This window comes from Microtus ochrogaster, chromosome 1 (assembly GCF_000317375.1).
Source record: "Microtus ochrogaster isolate Prairie Vole_2 chromosome 1, MicOch1.0, whole genome shotgun sequence".
In the NCBI taxonomy this organism is placed as follows: Eukaryota; Metazoa; Chordata; class Mammalia; order Rodentia; family Cricetidae; genus Microtus; species Microtus ochrogaster.
Window position 1 is genome coordinate 109,948,807 of NC_022009.1, and position 21,641 is coordinate 109,970,447.

General features: G+C 43.5%; 1 protein-coding gene and 1 long non-coding RNA gene across 2 annotated transcripts in view; one reads left to right on the forward strand and one right to left on the reverse strand.

Annotated features, from left to right (window-relative positions):
* Nucleotides 1-8,294, reverse strand: part of LOC113456811 — a 35,438-nt gene extending 27,144 nt beyond the window's left edge. The window contains exons 1-2 of the long non-coding RNA XR_003377546.1: nucleotides 8,151-8,294; nucleotides 4,665-4,794 (exon numbers count right to left, since the gene is read on the reverse strand). This is a non-coding gene — a long non-coding RNA (uncharacterized LOC113456811). The remainder of the gene's footprint in view (nucleotides 1-4,664; nucleotides 4,795-8,150) is intronic.
* A 176-nt stretch (nucleotides 8,295-8,470) lies between these two features.
* Nucleotides 8,471-21,641, forward strand: part of Arhgef26 (Rho guanine nucleotide exchange factor 26) — a 109,461-nt gene continuing 96,290 nt past the window's right edge. Inside the window, exons 1-3 of the mRNA XM_005344049.2 lie at nucleotides 8,471-10,061; nucleotides 10,934-10,973; nucleotides 14,038-14,183. Of these exons, the coding sequence (XP_005344106.1) occupies nucleotides 8,985-10,061; nucleotides 10,934-10,973; nucleotides 14,038-14,183 (1,263 nt within the window). The 5' untranslated portion in view covers nucleotides 8,471-8,984. The remainder of the gene's footprint in view (nucleotides 10,062-10,933; nucleotides 10,974-14,037; nucleotides 14,184-21,641) is intronic.

The window sequence follows — 21,641 nt, forward strand, 5'->3', positions numbered from 1 at the left end:
GTGTTTTAACAAGTAGGCACCTGTAGCGAAACAGTCAGTCACTGGCTCTTACCTCTACCTCAGTCTGAAAATGGTGATCCTGCCTCCAGGAATCCTCAGAATGAGACTGACCTGAAACCTGTCTCCTCCTATATTCCTCTCTAGTGCTGGGATTTAAGGCGTGCACCACAACCACCCAGTTTCTATGGCAAACTAGTGTGGCTACTGGGATTAAAGGTGTGTGTCACCATTGCCCAGTCTGTATGGCTGATCAGTACAGCTATTTACTCTCTGATCTTCAGGCAAGCTTTATTTATTAAAATACAAATAAAATATCACTATATTTTCCCTTTTGTCTAAAATTAAAAAAGAAAGCTATAACTAATATAAGGAAACTATATACAATAAATACAATGACTATATACAATATATACAGGCAATAGATACATCAACAATATGTAGTCCATTTTCATTTGACAAATTCAGAGAAAATGCTCCATATCTATTCTGTCTTGGTGAGTCCAAAGTCTTATACCTAATAAAAGCCTCTGTGTATTTATTTGGGTCTGAATGGCTGTGGGACCAGGCAGGACAGAAACTTCTGCCAACCAATGTGTATGGACCGTCTTATTTTAATGTATATTTAAATATATTCTGTAACTTGCTCATAAGAGATATCCCTTAGATTTATGAATTTATGTGCTTGAATTAATGCACAAAGACATTAATTCAGGTGGAATAGTCTGTCAATCTTTTGTTTCTTTGATTCTGAGTCTGCTTTCTTCAGATTTTTTTTTTTTCAGAAAAGAACAAAACTTAAGTTCTCCAGGGAGTACCAGTTGCTACTCAGGTAAAAATTTAGTCCGTTTGGCAGCTGGTGCCATCTCCTTTACCCATAGTTAGCTAAATTAACTCCCTACAACTCATTAATACAAACTTTCCTTCCGGGAAACTTTGTTTTTGTTTTCTTCAGTATTCAAACTCCGGACTATAAAAAAAAAGAAAAACCAAAACATTGAGTTAGAATTCCAAGTCAACCATTATCAAGAATGGGAGAAATGATTCAAAAGGTTGTGTATTATATCTATTCAGAGATGGAGAGATGCAGTTTATTTTTATGTAGCCTTAAAGACAAAGGGATCCCACAGAGTTAATCATTTCTCGATGAGATGGATTACTTAGGTAAAAAAATAAAAACTAAAAAATCCCCCCCACAAATAATCTAATGGCGACTTTCACACCTACCCCACCCCACTGCCGAAGGATTTCAGCATGCAATGGTGCCTTGGGGTGGCCCCTGGCAGGCAAGGGTGATGATGCATGGGAGAGAAGCCCACAAACCTCAGGAAGCTGAAGCAACCCTTTCCCTACACACTCACTCAGCTCTTAATAGGATTAGAGGGCTATTGCTACAGCTCATTAACAAGGAGGAAAGGAATGCAGCTGTGGTTCCTCCTCCTCCTCCTCCTCCTTCTCCTCCTTCTTCTTCTTCTTTTCCTCCTCGTCCTTCTCCTCCTCCTCCTCCCCCTCCTCCTCCTTTTTTTTGCAATTTATTTTATTTTACTTTTGATTTGTTTTATTTTTTGAGACAGTGTTTTCCTGTGTGTATCCCTGACTGTTGTTGATCTCACTCTGTCAACTAGGCTGACCTTGAACTCAGAGATCTGCCTACCTCTGCTTCTTGCGTGAAGTGCTGGGATTAAAGGAATGAGCCACCACCACCTTTCTGTTTCTATGATTTTAAAAAAATACCATAAGAAAAAGTTAATTAGGAGACAAAAGTTGATTGTGATTATGCTTTCAGGTCAGGGTCCATCACTGAGGAAAATCAGGGCAGGAACTTGATGCATAACCCATGAAGGAACATTCTGGCTCCCTCCAGCTCATTCTTCTCCACTTTCCTTATAAGACCAAGACCATCTGTCAAGGGAATGGTGTTGCTCACAGTGGACTTGGACTTCTTACATTAATTAACAATCAAGACAATCTCTTACAGACAATTGATGTGGGAGTGATTTCTAATTAATAAAGAAACTGCCTAGGCCCATTTCATAGGCCAGCCCTTAGGTAGGCGGAGAAAACAGAACAGGATGCTGGGAGAAAGAAGTTGAGTCAGGGAGTCGCCATGGTTCCCCAACTCCAGGCAGATGCAGGTTAAGATCATTCCTGGTAAGCCGGCTCATGGGCTACATAGAATAATAGAAATGGGTTAGATCAATATGTAAGAGCTAGCCAATAAGAGGCTGGAACTAATGGGTCAGGCAGTGATAAAAAAAATACAGTTTCCGTGTAATTATTTCGGGTATAAAGCTAGCCATACAGGCGGCCGGGTGCTGGGGATGCAGCCCAGCCGCTCTTATTTCAACAGACAATCTTTTACAGACACCAGTCTGATAAAAGTAATGATTCAACAGAGATTCTTTTTTTTTTTTGTCTCTCAGGTGACTCCAAACTGTGTAGGTAGTTAATACGAACTAGGACAGTAGGAAGAGGAAGCATGTCTAACTACTATCAGCTATAATAGGGACCATTAGTCCTTAAAAAGCCGTTTGTCCGTTTGTCTGGCACCAGTTGGAGTGAGCCCATCTTATTATCTATACAGATTAGGGGCTATTGCTCTACTGGTGCTGACAAGGGAGAAACCAGAACCAAATACCAAGCCAAAATAAACCCAAGAAGGAAATAATAAGCACCAACAATTACTCAAAAGTTCTTCCCACATCTTCCTTCTATAACAAAAAAAAAAAAAAAGCAGAAGATCTCAGCAGTTCCCTCTGAAGAAAGACTAAGTGGACCATGGACCATTGCATTAGTCCTTATTTTCATTCTGTTTCTAAAATATTGTTAGGAAATAGGCCACACTTCCAATTAAATCCCACCCTTTTCCTGGCAATCTCTTAGAGGAATATGCATTTACAAAAAAAAAAAATCAAAGACAAAGATAATTCTAAATTACTTTAGCTTCTATCAAACTTTACCTTTTAAAATGTTTCCATAATTCTTAATTTGAAAAGTAACCTGTGACGAAGCCCTAAGTCTGCAGAGGAAACCTCTGTAAAGGTGGTAACCCTGCCAAGGCCTAAGCCTTAGCGCCCTAGGTTATGCAACCCAGATCGGTCCATGCAGCCCAGGTAGTTCCTTGTGGAACGAGAAAAATATCTAACAGAAAGGACTGTAGAAAATAAATCAGGACCAACGCCATTCCTGTTTCAGTCTTTGTGGTTCTGCTTAAGACCTAAGAGGAGGCAATGAGTGTCCAAATAGAGAGGGGAAGATGTAACCGATGCAGGCAAAGCAGAAAGGTCTATCAACAAGGTGGTCAAGCAGGGAAAAATGCCTTACCAATACAAAACAGTTATTTGCCCATTCCAATCCAAATATGAGGAATAGTGAAAATGTCTCCTGAGTCTTCTAGAGTGGTGGCAGGCAGGTAGTGCAGTTGGCAATAACATAAGGGCATGCCAGACAGATGCAGCTGCCCTTTTCTGGGCTTCAGGATGAGGTAAGAAAAGAACTTCACACGAAGCAGCACCATTTTGCTAACCTTAGCACCCCACTTTCTTCCCTTCATAAACCCTTACTCAAGGAACACACTAGAGGGCAGAATTTATATGTGGCTGCCACTTCCCATCACATATACTATTTCCTATGGACAGATGTTATCCAACAACTGGAAAGCTCTTGTTGTCAAGAGGTCCAAAGGGACCTGCATGAAAAAGCTTGTCCCTTATAGAGGGTGTGATGAGGGTGTTCACAATGGCAGACTTCTGACCAGCAAGCTAAAAGATTCTGCTCATAGATGAGAGATGACCTAGGCCTGGTCTTTGCCTCCTAGCAAGAATTCCTTCACAGTACTGAAGACAGCAGAAGACAGGAGGAAGAGCTCCCCTTATGATTTATCTTTCACAAGGCCCACTCCTCAACCACGCTGCTTTTTCTAGTTTGGTTGCATCCCTGGAGTAGGAGGCAGGCAGTAACCTGGCACAATGACTAGATCGGACCTATGGAGTCAAAAAAGTAGGGAGGGACCTTTCCACAAAACTTATGTTTATAGCATAATATATCTAGTGTGCATCAGAGAAATAGAGAGAAAGAGAGACAGACAGAAACAGAGAAATAGAGACACAGAGACAGATACAGAGATAGACAGTGACACAGAGAGACACATACACAGAAAAAGCCATATACACAGAAAGAGACAGAATATAAATAAATATTGTAGAGTTCTCTATTACTTTCCAAGGATTATAACTAAATCCTAAGTACCTCTGAAAAGCCAAGTTGTCTTTTGTCAGTCCCATATTACTGGGTAAAGGGGAAAGAAAGAGGGCTTCTGCCAAGCCAAAGGCTGGGTCTTGTCGCCATGTACACTGAAATCACTGAAGTGCTGGGCCCTTAGGAAACCATCAGTTTTGAACTTTCCTTTTCCCAAAGGCCCATGCTATAGAACCTTCCCACCAACTTCAACCGAGAATTCTTTATCTTGGGCAACATAAATTGATACTGTCAATATCCCAGGTTATCATGTCTGAATTTTATTTGTATCAGAAAATCTTAAACCAGAGACTTAGAAATCAGGACAATCCTTCACACTCCTGTCAGCAATGTCCAAACTGTCCAGAAAGCCCTTGGTATCAAGCAGATGAGAAAGCCAAGAAACATATGTTGGGCACACAAGTGCTTACCTATGCACTGAGGGTGGAACAGGAATCTGGTGTATATCCGGGCGTTCTTAGAGATCAACACATGACAAACCACGTAGGCTACACACTTCCTTTTGCCGTGCCCTGCTTTCCAGAGATGACTCCAGACCCACTGCAAAAAGGATGAGAATTTCTAAATTATTAATTTGGAATTTTAAGTGCCAGAATCTTCCATGGAATTAGTACTTTTTGCCAATCCTCCCCCCCCCCCACACACACACAGCTTACTCCTCAACCCACAGCACCTGTGTCTGGTATTGTTCTGGTGACCTGCAGACTTTCATTTGGCAGTTGCTGCAATTCCGTAGGTGTGTGCCCCAGAATTGCACACACCTACAGACCTACACACCTAGGGGGCCATCCTCAGGCTATCCAGTAAAGGAACAAAGAGGATCAGCGTGTTCCTTTGTCTTCCCTGAGCCGAATGCCTGCCCACATCCTTTCTCTCAGTCTCTATAAGGGAGCCACAGTTGGCTGCCCTATATCATCCAAGTAGAACTCTAAATAAGAATCATCAGATCTATATAGTAGATTAGCAACCACTTGGCACTTAAGAAATGTCGTCAGTCTAATCATTGCCCCATACTTTGCTCACGTTGGAACATCTCTTTTGGGAGCCCACCCCTTTGGCCTGGTTGTATCTGCTAACAGAGATTTCCATAGAACAGGGAGATTTCTGCTTATCTTACTCAATTTGAGTGTCTCTGTTGTCATTTTGATGCTTCAGACACTTGAGACAAGTTGGATCCTTCGAGTAGGCCTGGCCCACTGCTTCACTTTCAACTGCACCCAATCAGTATTTGTGGAAAGTGTAGCTAAATTAATTCAAGGTACATGGACAGACCAGCAAAGGTACTAAGTCTAATCAACATAATGCACTTTAAATTAGCTCGATTATTGTGCTAAACACAACAATAAAAGTAAATATATCCTTCAGTATACCACTGGATATTCTAATAATTCAATATGTGCTGTGGGACAATGGTCTGTACCCTGTCACTTGTATTTTGAATAAATGCTGATTGGTCAGTAGCCAGGCAGGCAGTGTAGGCAGGATGACCAGGCAGGAAGCAGAGGTAGGGCTATGAGAAATCTGGGAAGAGGGAAGTTTCAATCTGCAGTCGTCACCCAGACACAGAGGAAGCCAGACACAGAGCAAACAGGATGTGACTGCCTCGCCGAAAAAGGTACCAAGCCACATGGTTAACACAGACAAGAATTATGGGCTAATATAAGTTATAAGAGTTAATAAGAAGCCTGAGATATTAGGTCAATCAGTTTATAATTAATGTAGACATCTGTGTATTTCTTTGGGACCGAACAGCTGCAGGACTGGGTGGAAAAGATATAAACAGTCAACAATTATGGCCTTTGACTACACCAATAATCTGTGTTGCTCAACACATCCCTTTATTCCAATTTTAAAGAGCATTTGGTCCTGCTTTTTAATTTCTCTGAAACTGGACATTTTCTTGCTATCAAAAAAGAAGCTACTGATAAAGTTCTGGAAACGACAATACAGTTGTCATTACCTCTGTGAGCAACAACAACACACACAGAGATCCATATAATTACATTGTATAAAAATTTCTGTGTTTTAATCAGAGAATAATGAAAGCAACAGATTTCCAATATGTTTATCAACGGCTAGAAAGACACACGACTACAACGTGCTCTTTAAAAATACTGTTATTATTGATGCTATTTTGTGTGTGTGTGTGTGTGCGTGTGTGTGAAGCCACACATCTTAATAGCTGAGTGAAAATAAAAGTGTTGTAAAGAAAGAGTCATGGCATACAAAGCTTCAACCAATTTACTCTACTTGTATTTTACATTTTTATACGTGCTTGGAACTAAAAATTTGTCTAAGCAAGTCTACAAGCATTTTTTCAGTAAGTATATAGAATTCCATAACACTGCACTGTGCCATATTTTAACTAGTTAGTTGCTTGGCAACCGACTGACTATATCTTAGATTTGAAAGTAACTGAAGGCTAAGACACACAGCCTGTGTGTTCCCAAATTTCCCTGAATGAAAGAACAGCATTAGCTGTTTCACTGTTGTTTGGGGATTAGGCTGTTGCTCAGGAAGATGGGAGCAGAATCTGGGACTTCTTCATAAACACCAATCACAACTGAAAAACCAACATAATATTCGCAGAGACACCAACTCTCACGTCACCACTTACATCCCTTAAACTTAGGTTACAGATAGGATTGTCATCCATATTAAACCCTCATTTATCAGTTTCCACACTTTCTGAAATTAAATTTATTTTATTACATAAAGCTAGTATTAATGATACAAAATTCCCTATATTAAGGGCCTGTGTATGAACACAGAATCTGGCTCATTCCTTACGAAACGGTTGGCAAATTTTTTTTTAAAAAATGATTTTGGTAAACATTGTGATGCCATTTCTTCTAGCTCACAAAAATTCCTCAGATCAAAGTTGTACAGCTTTGGTGAGTATAGAAACATATAAAGAAACACGACAAACTTCACTCTCCCTTTCTCCACCCAAAACAGAAAGAAGCATAGATTGTAAACAGTGTGTGGTCGCACGAATGCTGACAGGTTGGAGACTCCCATGTGTGTATCTTGCTAACAGTTCCAGTTCTACAGGCCCAACCAACTAAATTCATCTCCCTTCCAGCTTGCTTCATTATTCTTACACATCAGGACGTTCACCAAGACAGAGTCAGCTTGGCAACCAACAGCTACGGGAGGGATGCTCGTTTTTCTTACTTCTCACTTACTCAACAGATACTTACCGTCTACTGGGTGCATGGCCCCTGCCTTCTTCAAGGTTACAATGCAAAGGCTAAGCATTTACACATAAACACGTAAGCTTGCAGATTTACAGAGTTGGGTTAGTGTGGTAAAGAAAGAGTCCAGGAGTGTTGGGGAAATAACCAGCATAGAGTGTTCTAGATCAGGGGGTCTTTGTGGTGGAGTGACAACCCAGAAGGCAAAGAAAGTGAAGGCTCTAAGGCCGTGGACTTGGGTTGGTTAAGTACAGGTAGGGAGGGGACTGGGCCTTAAGGCTTGGCCCACCTCTAATCGGCCTCCTAATCTCTGATAAGAATTTGGAATTTACTCCTTGTACACTATTTTATTCTACCCATTCATTTCCAGAGTGCATTATACACAATTGCACACTCACTACATATTTTGGTCTTTTGTTTACTTTTACTGTTTAACTTTCAAACACACAAGGTCCAAAGATTATGAAAAAAATTCCACCTGGCCTCTGAGCAAGTTTCCCTCTTCGTGCCCACAAGCGAATCTGTCAATAGTCCACACAGCATTGTAAGTAAGTAGGGGAGTGAGGTTCATTTTGAAGATTGTTGGTGGCTCAGCGTGGTTCCTACCTGGTTCACCATTCCAAGGGGCATAGTGCCTTGCTCAAACATGGTTTATCCTTTCAACCTCCTCCTCCCAGGCTCAGGGATCAAAAAGTATACCTTGGCCCTACTCTCACGACGGTTCCCACGTTGTGCTCCGAGGCACGACCGCGCCCTCCAGCTGGCTTCTAAGGCCGCCGCCTGCGCTCCAGCACTGGCACTCTGGTACCCGCGTCTAGCACCCGGCTCAGGTGTGCAAATCCTCTAAGCAAAGAGCAGAGTGCACTTGGTGTAGGCGGGGACTGGTACTCGGGGACTCCTCACCACAAGATTCCCGGGCTACAGGGGCGGGGCCAGGAGGGGGCTGGCCCTAGCGTGGGGGCGGAGCTAGCGCCGCGGGCCTTTGCTGCGCTGCGCGGAGTTGTTAGCCGGGAGCTTTGGTGCGGACCCAGGCCACCCACGGGGCGCGGTGCACTCCTTGATCTGCGCTCTGGACACCAGGAAGGGTGAGCGCGCCGCGGTCCGTGCAGTGGGGGCCCGGTGGACTGGCGCGGAGCGGGCGGCTGGATGGAGGCGCTGGGGAGCGTCCCGAGGCGAGCTGTCGGTGCCAGCTGAACTCTTCCCAAGTGTCCTGCGCGTCGGCTACCCTCTGCGAGTGGGCTCTCTAGGTGCCGACGGGCTTTGGGCGCGGGAAGAACGCAGAAGAGACCGGGTTCATCCTATCGGCTGCAGGACGGATCTCTGCCCGGGGTCGCCAAGCGTGGCGGGAGGCGCTGTGCCCAAGAAAGGGCGGGTAAGCGCGGCGCTGCCGAGACCCGCGCGACACTCCTGTGACTGCCAAACTGGGAGCCGACTAGGCTCCCAGACAAGACCAGTTGTCCGGAGGCAAAGTTCCTTCCTCTTAGGCAACCTGAGCAGCTCTCCTTCTCCCGGGGCCGGCCCCAAGGCCCCGCTATGGACAGCGAAAGCGAGGTGGATTTTTCCAGCAACGGCGTCACCCCTTTGTGGCGGAGACGGTCCACCCCTCCTCTCCAGCTGCTCGGCCGGAGCAAGCCGAGGCCACAGTCCTACCAGAGCCCCAGCGGGCTGCTGATTACCGACTTCCCGGTGGAAGAACTGGCCGCTCTGCCGGCCCCTCAGACTCCCGCCCGTGTGCCCGCCGCCCCGGACGACAGGACGGTGTCCAGGAGCCCCCAGCTTCTGTGCGCCCACAGGAAGCCGGTGACCAATGGCCGCACGGTGTCCCCGGACTATAGAGCTGCTTCTCCTCGACTTCGACGGCCCAAGTCACCCCTAGTTCTTCACGCGGCGTCGGGAGGCTCCCCGAAGTCCCCTGCTAATGGCACGGTGGCCTCTCCTACGGTGCTGTTATCCTGCGCCTCCCTGACTCCCGACGCTCCTGCCTCGTACGACCCAGAGGAGGACCGCACCGGGATAACTGCCAGTAAGGTATCTTCGCCCGTTGCCAATGGTCTTGTCCCGAAAAGCGACTCACCTGGCTCACCTTCTCAAACTGGTCAGACGGCTAGGGACTTGGAACCGGGCTCCTTGAGACTCTCCCCTGCTCCCCAACACAGGTCTTCTGAACACAAACTGCCGCTCCAAAGGCTGTCCTCGCAAGGGAATGAGCTCCAGAACCCTCCCATAGTTTTGAGTACCAACAGCCCGGCTGCCCTCAAGATGGGAAAGCAGCAGATTATCCCGAAAAGCCTTGCCTCGGAAATTAAGCTGAGTAAATCCAACAGTCAAAACGTAGAGCCCCACAGGAGACTCCTCAAGGTGCGCAGCATGGTGGAGGGACTGGGAGCACCCTTGGGCCACGAAGGGGACGAAGGTGAAGTCGACAACGACATGGACAGCCCGGGCTCCCTTCGGCGAGGCTTGCGGTCCACTTCTTACCGGAGGGCAGTGGTCAGCGGGTTTGATTTTGACAGCCCTACCAGCTCAAAGAAGAAGAACAGGATGTCCCAGCCTGTTCTGAAGGCAGTCATGGAAGACAAGGAGAAGTTCTCTAGCCTGGGAAGGATAAAGGTAGGGCTGGGCAGGCTCTCATGCCGTTCATTAAACTCAAAATGAATGTGCTGGGCACAAGGTTTGAATGATCGTGGCACTTGTGATAACGTTCAAGTAAGTTGAGTTTTACTCAGTGTCCCAATTGTGGAACAATGCGCTGACCTCTCTTGTTTGCATTAGTCACCTTGTCCCCTTTTAATATTTTATTGCCGTTAATCATTGTGTGTATTTGACAAGCTCGTAGCTTAGAACTTGAGTGCGGGTGTGAAGTTATGTACTCTGATACAGGCCTAGCTGCCGTTGCACTTACTGAATATTTTTTCCACCGGGACCTAAAGGAAAAAAAGACAACTAGAGAGGGGTGTTTTGTTTGATGTGCCGCTTTCCTAGAAACAAGACAGATCGAAGCAAGAGGGCCAAGACTGCCTTTGGCAGGCACATTTTTCTCCTGATTCATCAGAGAACTGGAACCAGTCTATATAAATGTCACATATGTAATACACGAACATGCCTGTTTCCTTTTAGACTTACGGTCTTGAAGGAAAGACTTTATATTTTATGTCCCTCCCCCAAGCTGTCAAGGACAGCAAAGTTCAGTTTAACAGCAGCGGGTGGGGACTGCCAGTCAATTTCAGGGTCCTTAGTCTGGCTTAACAGGATGTGGGGGATGCTGTACATTTTATTTTACTGTTGCTGTGAATTGGCATGGGATTCTCTGCAGTGTGCTTTTGGAAATCTGAGGGATATAACAAAAAGGGGGGGCATTTGCTTACAATAGCTGTATTTTCTACTTGGCTCATTCATACATAGTTTGCTTCTCTCTCTCTCTCTCTCTCTCTCTCTCTCTCTCTCTCTCTCTCTCTCTCCTCTCTGTTTTTGTTGTCTCTTAGAAAAAAATGCTGAAAGGACAAGGAACATTTGATGGGGAAGGTAAGCATTTAATTTTCCAGACTTTCATTGCGGCTACAATATGGTGCATCAATTAAGTTGAAACCTAACTTCAGTAACAAAGACTGCTTGTGATGAAAACACAAAATTGCCCAACTTTGTCTTGGACTATACAGTACAAAGCTAAGGTTTTTACCTAGAGGGGGCATTTTTATAAGCTGGTAACTTTTTTGGGTCACATCTTGGGAACATTCATTCTTCTTTGCCCTGGCTCCATCCCACCTGCCTCAAAACAGAGCAAGCTCTTTAGTCAAGCACTCTGAAATTGATGCTTGGATCCTTCGTGATATTTCCTTAGGCCTCATTTTTTTCTTCCTTAATATTATTTTCACCTTCGTTTTTTTTTTTTTCTTCTGACTTCCTGTTTTCCTACCAAGTTTTATATTTGGGGCAATGCAGCTTTTCTGGTGGGAAAAAAAAATAAAACATAACCTTAAGAATTTGTGGCCTGTATATTATTGGTTGTTAAGGACTTCAGAAACAATAGCGGCTTCAGCCAGGTGTCCACATGCTAATCAGATTAGTGGGCTCTGTAAATAGATGGGTCAAGTGTCAGCCAACTGGAGAAGCATGAAGGGAGCAGTCTCAGCCTCAGCCCGGAGGCTTCTGGGGACAGTGAGTGGACTTAGTTTCTGTCAGGCTTCGAAATGCTGAGAGTTTCCACCCTTAAATGGATGAAGAAGGAAAGCCTGCCCTTCCATAAGAAAAGCTAATGGAAAGTCACGTAGGTTGAAAATATGTAATTTGGGTGATTGTAAAATAGTTCCTGCATGGCTACGAATAGGTAATTAATGAAGTCATTGTGCTAACTGTAGAAAGTAATTGCAATTTGGAGAAGAAACCCAGATACGGTATTTGGACTAGCTGAGGGAAATTCATCTCCTTGATTTTATAATTGGGAAAATTCAGAAGCCCTGAGAATCTTAGTAACTCGTCCCTACTGACACCCCTGGTGACACCTCTGGAACTTAGGGCTGACTGATGATTTAATGCATGTTGCTGTTTCCTGGACTATTGTACCGATGTGAAGTCAGCAACCCTCCACTTTATATTTCCTTCAGAGGATAATTTTTGCTTCTGGGAAGTTGAGCTCGATTCTGTGAAGGCCTTAAAGGGTTGAAAAGTTTGAGTGTTTTAAAGTCAGAATAGGCAGCTGCATATTGTTCATATATATGCTTTGTCCCTCCCCCCGGAACTACTTCAGAGCTGCAGAAACTGAGTTTGACTCACTTATTGTCACGTGCAGAACAATCCCAGAATAGTCAAGTCTTGCATTGACTCCGGTGCTACTGTGGACACAGTGCACGCAGAGCTATCTGTGGTTGCCAAGAGAAAAAGCAGATGTGGAAAGCGTTCCTAACTCCCTAAGCCCTATACCAAACTCAGAATCTTCCCCATCATTCCTGAATCTCCTGTCTTCTGCTTTCTATCTTACAGAATCCCTTGCGTTCAGGATAAAATACAATCATTGCAGTGTGAAAGAAACTGAATCCTTTTGCACTCAGGATAAAATCTAATTCTTTTATTTAGATTTAGATTTGGACTGTGTGGCTCACCTCTGTAAACACGTCTTGCATTGTCTGACCACTCTGTCCATAGCCATCATACAACTGCCTCGACCTTCATCGGACCTCCTAAGGTTGCTATTCTTGCTTCAGAGAGTGACCATCTGCTTTTTCCGTGAGCTCTGTTGCTTTTCTACTTTCAGAGCTGGGGATGTCCTCATTGACGCCTCTCCGACACCCAGGCTGGGTCCGTCTCTGTCAGAACAACTCTGCACACATATGTTCCCTTCTGTCACTATGTGTTTATGTGAGATCATGAACCCTTCAATAACTTGTGATCCCACTTGGGGTAAAAACCAGGGTCCTTTTAGTGACCCCATATGACCTGCCCTGTACTCACCTCTCATCTTCTATGATTTCAGCCCTCTGCTGGTATTCCTGCCACACTGGCCTTGCTGCTTCTTGCCCATACAGACACAGGAGGCAGACTCCTGCCCCTAGGCATTGAAACTTGGGGTTCACTCACATGAAATATTCTTTCCTGGGCTCAACAGATAATGTGCTTTACAGCACAAATGTAAGGAATTGAGCGTGTGTTACCCAAACCCACATGAAGCTAGGTGTGGAGAACACATCTGTAATTCAAGTCTTCCTCTGATGAGCTGGTGTAGTGACAAAGAAAGTGGACAGCATAGACGGACACGAGAGGTTGTCTTCTGATTGTTCAGGTGTGTTGTTGTATGTAACACCTCTCCCCCAACACACACACACACACACACACACACACACACACACACACAACCTATTTCTTTAGCTGTACAAATGATTTCCCTTCTTTCCTCTTATGTCTTGCCTTAATTATGTCCTGTGAGGCCTTCCTAAACCACCCTTTCTTCCCAGAATTCCTAACCCTTCCATCATTTGTTTTTTCTCCATGACAACATAGTCATATTTGAAATATTATGAAAGTTAATTGTTTACTTCAATCTCTTTCGTTTTATGTCAGCTTCACGAGCATGGAGATTTCTTATCTTTTTTTTTTTTTTGTCCATTGTATTCCTAGTTGCTTAGCAGTTGCTGGCATCTAGGAGACATTTCCTAAATGTCAGGAGGATGAATAAATGTATAACTATGAGGCTCATTCTTTTTGCTAACTTAACTTTGGTTCACGGAGGGATGACAAGTATCTCTTCCCTTATTTTCAGAAAGGAAAACATTGCAGATGTACAGTAAGTGTCAGCTAAATAGATAAGTGGAAGGACCAGCGATAAGCATTGGGAAAGCATTAAAATGGATTTGATTTAACATGAGTTTCAGTGGGTTGAGGCTAACCATGCTTTATGAACAGTGGACAGAGATATCGAAACGTGGCTTAACTTGGAATGCCATATATTCTTTTGTGACAAAACATATTTGCTTTTTTCCCCCCCACTAATAATTAAGCCAGCACTAACCATTGTATAAATACAGCTCTTTGTTGAGAGCAAGTGACGGAGCTACTTGGGGGCAACTAGTGACTTAACTGACTTGTTTTCTTGAAGAAAATGCAGTCCTGTATCAAAACTACAAAGAAAAGGCCCTTGACATCGACTCTGATGAAGAGTCAGAGCCCAAAGAACAGAAGCCAGAGGAGAAAATCGTGATTCACCATAAGCCACTGAGGTCCACGTGGAGCCAGCTCTCTGCGGTGAGTGTTTACATTCTCCTTTTCTATCTGCGGGAGGAAAAGGCCAATTTGTGGAAGTCGTGCATGAATGAGGTTTTTTTTTTTTTTTCTACCAATGATCTTGTAATTCTAAGAAAAAAAAGACTCTTCCCATTGCAAAATGTTTCTGGAAACTGCCGACCAGTAAGAACGTGGAGTTTGACACTTCTGGTCAGGAAAAGTAGGTTTGATAAAATGACAGAACATGCCTTGAGACTGATGTTGTGTGGACTCAGTGAATTCTCATTCAGTGTGCATGTAATGATAATATAGCCCGGATGTTTTCATAGTTGCCCATATATATGCATATAAATGTGCTGTATGGATATATATGTTTATTTGCGTGTATGTACAATAGAGAATCAATTACAGTTGTTCTTGGGCATTTTATTTTATATAACCATATGGATATTTTCTTGAAATTAGTTAGTGAGGCTCTCTTCTCTGTACATCTTCTGTATATGTGGTTCTAATGTTTTTGTAATAATCTATAATTTCTTCTTTCTGGATCAAACATATTTTGTTTTTAGCCATAGTCAGTTTTCCCCTGGCTTATAAAATGCCATGTATCACTCTGTTTTCCTGATTGAGTTTGGACATACCTTGTCTGACTACCTGATGCATTAGCAAGTTGGAAGGAGCTCCCATGGCTAGGCAAGAGTGATAAAGACACCGCATCCAAAGCAGGCCAGTGAAGCTTTGAGTGTCGGAGGCACGACCGGAACAGAGGCAGCTCTCTCTTAAGAGCCGGGCTGAGCGTTATTCAGTCTTGATCCTCATGGGTTTTGGGAAGCCACCAGCCTAGCACACAGTTGCACATGTTGGTGCTGTGCAGCCAGGATCATGGAAATGCTGTGTTAAAGGCGGGATGGGGGGGGGTGGGACACAGCTTCTGCTTTAGGCTCCGTCTCTCCTTGTCTATCCTGTATGCAATTTCAAAGTCTAGAATCGCATCCCCCCCCCCTTCATCTCCTTGTTTCAGAGATAGTCTCACTATGTAACTCTGGCTGGCCTGGAATTCTCTGTGTAGACCAGGCTATCCTGGAACTCAGAGATCCACCTGCCTCTGCCGCTTCAGTGTTAGGATTAAAGATGTGGGCCATCACACCTGGCCATCTTCTTCTCCTAATCTTGTTCTGTGACAAATCTGTTCCTCTGTGGTACATCCCATCTGTGGTACCTATGACATTATGCCTGGCATTAGAATGCGATAGCAACAGGGTAGTCAGTGGGAACCAGTGATTCTATTGAGTGTGGGTGATAAGGAGTAGTGAGGGCTGTGATGGGCAGGCCTTTGTAAATTGAACAACTACTTCTTAGCTCAAGTCAGATAATTGCAAAGCTTCATTATAATATGCCAGGTCCTCTGATACAAAAATCTAGACTTTGATGAGTATGATCTGAATTTAAGTTTTAGGGAGATGTTATGCGGATCCAGCAAAACATCTGTATTTTCTCCACTAATTGTGTGCCTCTTCCATGACATTCTTAGGATTTTTTTTCTATGGGGCTCGGTGGTAAAATGTCTCCAGAAAGTTGGTGTATTAGTTATGTTTTACCCTAATAAAATGATCTGATGATATGCGTGTATCAGAACAGATACCTGGAAAATGTAGCTCTTAACAACTGTTGTTCAGTTCCCATTCATTTGTTGATATGGACCATTTGGTAAAGGATATGGGAGAATTTTTTTGTTTTATTTTTTGCGTTTTCACTTGTGACAGCCACTGTATTTGCTGTAAGCCTTAGTCCTGGGGATGGCTTTTGAACTCTCAGCAGAAATGTGACTTCTGTGTCACCATTTGATCCAGCTTAACTTCAACACTAAAACCAAGGCTGCCATGTTCGTGACCTCCCGGCATCTGGCTTTCATTGCAGTGAACAAACACAGATGCAGTTAAGTCAGGTTGGATGTCCTTCAGTACAGCTTTGCCTATGAGGTTGTATTTTCACTTGGTCAGGAGGAAACATGCTGATGTACCTTTAACTTAGAGTGTGGCGTCTTTGATTTGAGTGTTCCCAGGAAGCTCACGTGTATTTGTGGTGTTCTTTGGCTGCTGCATGGTCAGACTTTTGCCACCTACATAGATGCTTATGTGTGAGTCTGCATGTTCCTTGCACCTTTTCTATTTCCCTGTCATTAACATTTTACTTTATCATATTATAAAGTGCTGCTGACATACAGAAAACTTAAAAAAAAAAAGCCAAGCAGACAGTCATAAGGGTAGTAGATCTCCATGTAGTCACCAATTATAAACAATGAATATTAATATTTTAACCCATATTTCTCAGTCTCTGCTTTTGAGGCAATCCAGTTCAATGCCCCTATTTTCCTGTGTTCTTGTCTTTTCTCCCCAGAGAAATGACTATCCTGAGGGTCTTTGCCTTTTCCATATGGTTTTCCTTTTTCTAAAATACTATTTAATATCCAGTCTCTGTGTTTAGCCCAGACTGTCCTCAGTTTATCTTGTCTTCTGAGTGCTGGGATTAGCTGAGGTGGGAACTCTATCTAGTGCAAAGGTGGAACCAGTTCTGGAGCTTGGCAGAGTTGATCCTGTAATCCTACAAGACAGTTACTAGCACGTGTTAATAAATGGACACGTTTTAGTCTGGACCACAAGTAGAGGAGGCTTTGTGAATAAGTAACACTGTCAGGGTAAGTAGTCATGGTCACTCCTTATCTGTCTGCCCTCATGTCCTGATGCTTTCTTAGACAGCATTGAAGGCAGTTCTTACAAGACTTCTGTTACTGAGACGGGTCTTGGTATCATCTTGCCACGCTTAACTTTTATTGGGTTAGCGGTGTCGCCCCCACGTAAAGTCCTTGCATGTATCACTTTTACCCAAACTCTTCCTTGAGTGTGGCCTTGATCCCTGAAAGAGAACAAGACAAGCAGTTTTTCAGTAGTTGGCACGTCTCAATTTGGCACGCATCTAACTTTTCACTTAAGAGGGCTCTGCGTGGGCGCACATGCGCGCTGGCCACTATTGAATGTTTAGTTTTGAAAAGCTCTTATCTGTGTGGCAAACACCTGCCTGCCTTCTAGCATGATGCAATTTTCTTATCTGTTGACTGTACGGAGCATGCAGTATGCCAAAGTCTCTTTTGATGTGCAGCAATTTGCAGTAATTTATGAGTTATATAAGCTCTGTAGGCCTTCGTTCTGTAGTGTAATTTATCTGTGTGTTTTTAAGCATATGACTCTTTTGGTTTTATTGGCTACTGCCAGGAAGGGAAGTGCTCAGCTGTGCAGGTGCAGGCAGTTTTAACACAGGGACGGGACAGTTTTAACTGCGGTGTTATGAGCATTTAGGGATAAAGGAGAGGCAGACCCGTGTAAGAGAGATTAGTTAGCTACTCCCTCGTTGGAATGAGCATTTCAATTGCACAGACTTCAAGTGAACTGGTGGTTTATGCGTTTATCGATGTTATCTCAGCCCACAGATTCCCCGTGTAGAAGTAGAATTATGTTGTAGACCAGAAAGTGGCCACATTCATTCATTTCCAAGGGTGGGGCAGGCTCAGAGCTCAAACACTTGACTGTCGCTGTCAGTGCCTCCCTTCAGGATTGTACTGCATCTCAGTACCCAAGGTTTAGTTGTTTAAATGTGGAAGGTTTTGAGATCGTGAAGTTGGTTGGCCTCAAGAGATCGGTGTCTGGAACTGTGCCCAGAGGCAGGGAACCTGCCTCACACAGGTGAATGGCTCAGTGACTCACCAACATTGAAGGCAGGAACCCGAGCCAGCAGTTCTTGGGTCTCTGGGAAAAGCTGTGGGTTTAAAGGGAAATATTGATTGTGTTAGTCAGGGGTAGAACACTGGGTACTTGTGACGCTGGGTGCCAGGTGTACTGCCAGTTGAGGCCTGGGTGGAAAGCGAGCTCTGGTTTCCTCCAAAGTTTTGTCATTACTAGGATCTCAGGAGTGTCGCTCTTTTCTGCATGGACTTTTGCTTTTCGTCGTTAATTCTCACCCGAGGCGCATGCTGGGCACATTTAGACAGTGGCCTGTGAAACCCGTGTTTGTTCAGTTACATTCAGTGACAGCACCAGAGCAACCCTTGCCAGCCATGCCCTGACCCCATTGCGATGGGGTGTGTTTGTATAATTTCTCTTACCTTGAAGTGCCAGGTACCTTTGAGCAGGGTGTTCAGGCTCCCGGGGCAGAAGCTGGAACACGCCGGCATTCTTTCCACACCTAATATAGTCATCCACTCGTGGGCTCTGCTGTGCTTGCTGGCATGCGGCTTTATCAGCCATCAGCCATCAGTTCAGATGTTTCTTCCCTGTGCTTAAAGAATTCAAGCTCTCCAGTCAGGCATTGTTTTTTTACATTTTCCTCAGAGTGCTTTGGCTAATGCTATGATGTGGAATCCAGAATTAGGATCTTATACTCTCTGCTTCTGCATTTGGGTAGTAACCTTTGGAAGGCTTTTTGGAACGTGCAGAAATGAGGAAGGGAAACCGAGACATTCACAAGAATAATTTTGTTTAGGCTAAAGATAAAGCGCGTCTTTTGAGTTTTAGCAGTATAATCGGATGGGACTTATTCTTCAAGGATTTAGACTAGATGTATTGCAGAAGATACTGTTTTTGCTTAAAACCAGAGATGAACAAATATAAAAAACCATGAATAGCATTCCCTTTTGGAGAAATACTTAACACATTTAAAAGCCAAAGAAAACGTTCATTCTGGTCTTTAAATTTTAGCACTTGCCCACATTGTTGCTTAAAATAGTAGCTTCTGCAGGCCAATGTGTTTTCATTAATAGTTTTGTAAGACAGCAACCTCATAATGTTTTTAAAGTTTTTTTTAACCTTTGATAGCAATTGATGTTGTCTACAATATCTTTTGAGCTTAATTTTCTACTAAGCTCATTTATCTAGTGCCCACAATCATGGATCCATGCCTTTGCATACCTTAGGGCACATGGAGGTCAGAGTACACTTGGGGTTGGTTTTCTCAGGTCCCAGTGTTTGAAATGAGGTCAGCAAGTCTCTTCTGAGCTCTTGCCTGTCATCTCTGTTTAAAGTATAGACATTAACCATCCTTCATGTTTGACTTTTTTACCCCTTGTCGCTATATGGTCATCTGGGGTACTAGTGCACATGTCCGGGATGGAAAATACCACTTCTAGGCATGGTCTTAGCATGTCGCTGTCATTATGTTGAAGTGTTCTCTTAGCGTTTTTGAAAATTAATTTTAACTTACATAAGCAATATGTAACGTGGTCCCTATGCAGAACACAATCCAAATATTTTTCTAATTCCAATTTTCTTTCCTTCCCCACAGATAAGTTGTTCTAAGTTTACTAACACTTTCTGAAATCTACATACATATTTAAGAAAAATAGGTTATATATGCTCACATAAATAATTAGATAGTTTATAAGATAACATTTGCCTTTTCTTTATTTTATTTTATTTTTATTTAAAAGAAAAAACAAGTTTCTGCCTCCTCCCAGCCTCCCATTTCCCTCCCCCTCCTCCTGCCCTTCTCCCCCTCCCTCTCCAGTCCATAGAGCAGTCAGGGTTCCCTGCCCTGTGGAAAGTCCAAGGTCCTCCCCCCTCCATCCAGGTCTAGGAAGGTGAACATCCAAACTGATTAGGCTCCCACAAAGCCAGAACAAGAAGTAGGATCAAAACCCAGTGCCATTGTCCTTGGCTTCTCATCAGCCCTCATTGTTCGCCATGTTCAGAGAGTCCAGGTTTATCCCCTGCTTTTTCAGTCACAGCCCAGCTGGCCTTGGTGAGCTCCCAATAGATCAGCCCCACTGTCTCCGTGGGTGGGTGCACCCCTCGTGGTCCTGACTTCCTTGCTCATGTTCTCCCTCCTTCTGCTCCTCATTGGGACCTTGGGAGCTCAGTCTGGTGCTCCAGTGTGGGTCTCTGTCTCTATCTCCATCCATCACCAGGTGAAGGTTCTATGGTGGTATGCAAGATATTAGTTAGTATTGCTATAGGATAGGCTCATTACAGGTTCCCTATCCTCAGCTGCCCCAGGAACTAACTGGGGACATTGCCCGGGGCACATTTGCCTTTTCTTAATCGTGAGTCTTACAAACATTTGAGGTCCATAAGTGAAATGATTGCTGTAACTGCTTCACTGTTCTGTAGGATTTATGTATAATACTTTACTGGCATGTGCTCATTATATGTAGAGCTGGATTTTTATATGAATGTTTTCTATGCAGTTCATTTATTTTGACTTTATTTCCTCCAAACTTCCCTTTTATCTCACTTGTGTTAGTCTTCTTTCTTCTCCCAGCCTTCCTTCTGCTGTATCGTATATGTATATATTGTGTTTATATGTAATCGTTTTACATGTCTCTATATAAAATCTAGGGTTCACTAATGAATAAACATGATATTTGTCTTTCTGAGTCTAACTTACTTTGCTTGATATAATGATTTCAAGTTGCATCTTTAGTAAGTTATGTAATTTCCTTATTCTTTATGACTGAATAAAACATTGTGTCCATACAACCTTTTACATTTGCTTGTATATGCATTCTCTTTATCTAGTCATCTGCTGATGAACACATAGGCTGACCCCGTTACTTATGTATTGGGAACAGACTCACAATAAACAGAATTGTGACAGTATCTCTCACATATTGACTTAGAGTTTTTGGATATATCTGGAATGGATTTAGCTGCATCATATTTTCAGTTTTATGTGGGTCCGACATATTGGTTTCCATAGCACCCGTCTAACTTACACTCCTATTGTCTCTGTTTCCTTTTCTCCCCACTCTCACCAGCGCGTGTTTTCTTGTCATAATTTCAGTTTGCGTTCTTTGGTGGATACAGATGTGGAGCGTACTTTAATATGTTTACTGATCTCTTGCTTTGCATCTCGTGAGAACTATCTGTTTGAGAGCTAAATGAGCTAACTGCCTTAGCTCATTTATTGATTGGGTTGTCGGGTTTTAGTTTGATAATTAGATTGTGTGTGTGTGTGGTCCTTTATATACTTTAGATAGTAGTCTATCCGATGTACTGTGTGTGTGTGTGTTAGATAATAATCTATCCAATGTACTGTGTGTGTGTCAGAGAGTAGTCTATCCGATGTACTGTGTGTGTGTGTATTAGATAATAATCTATCCAATGTACTGTGTGTGTGTGTGTGTGTGTGTGTGTGAGAGAGAGAGAGAGAGAGAAACAGTAGTCTATCCGATGTACTGTGTGTATCTCTGTGTGTGTTAGACAGAAGTCTATCCAATGTACTGTATGTGTGTGTGTTAGATAGTAGTCTATCCAATGTACTGTGTGTGTGTGTTAGACAGAAGTCTATCCGATGTACTGTGTGTATGTTAGATAGTAGTCTATCCGATGTACTGTATGTATGTGTTAGACAGTAGTCCATCCGATGTACTGTGTGTGTGTTAGATAGTAGTCTATCCGATGTACTGTATGTGTGTGTTAGACAGTAGTCCAT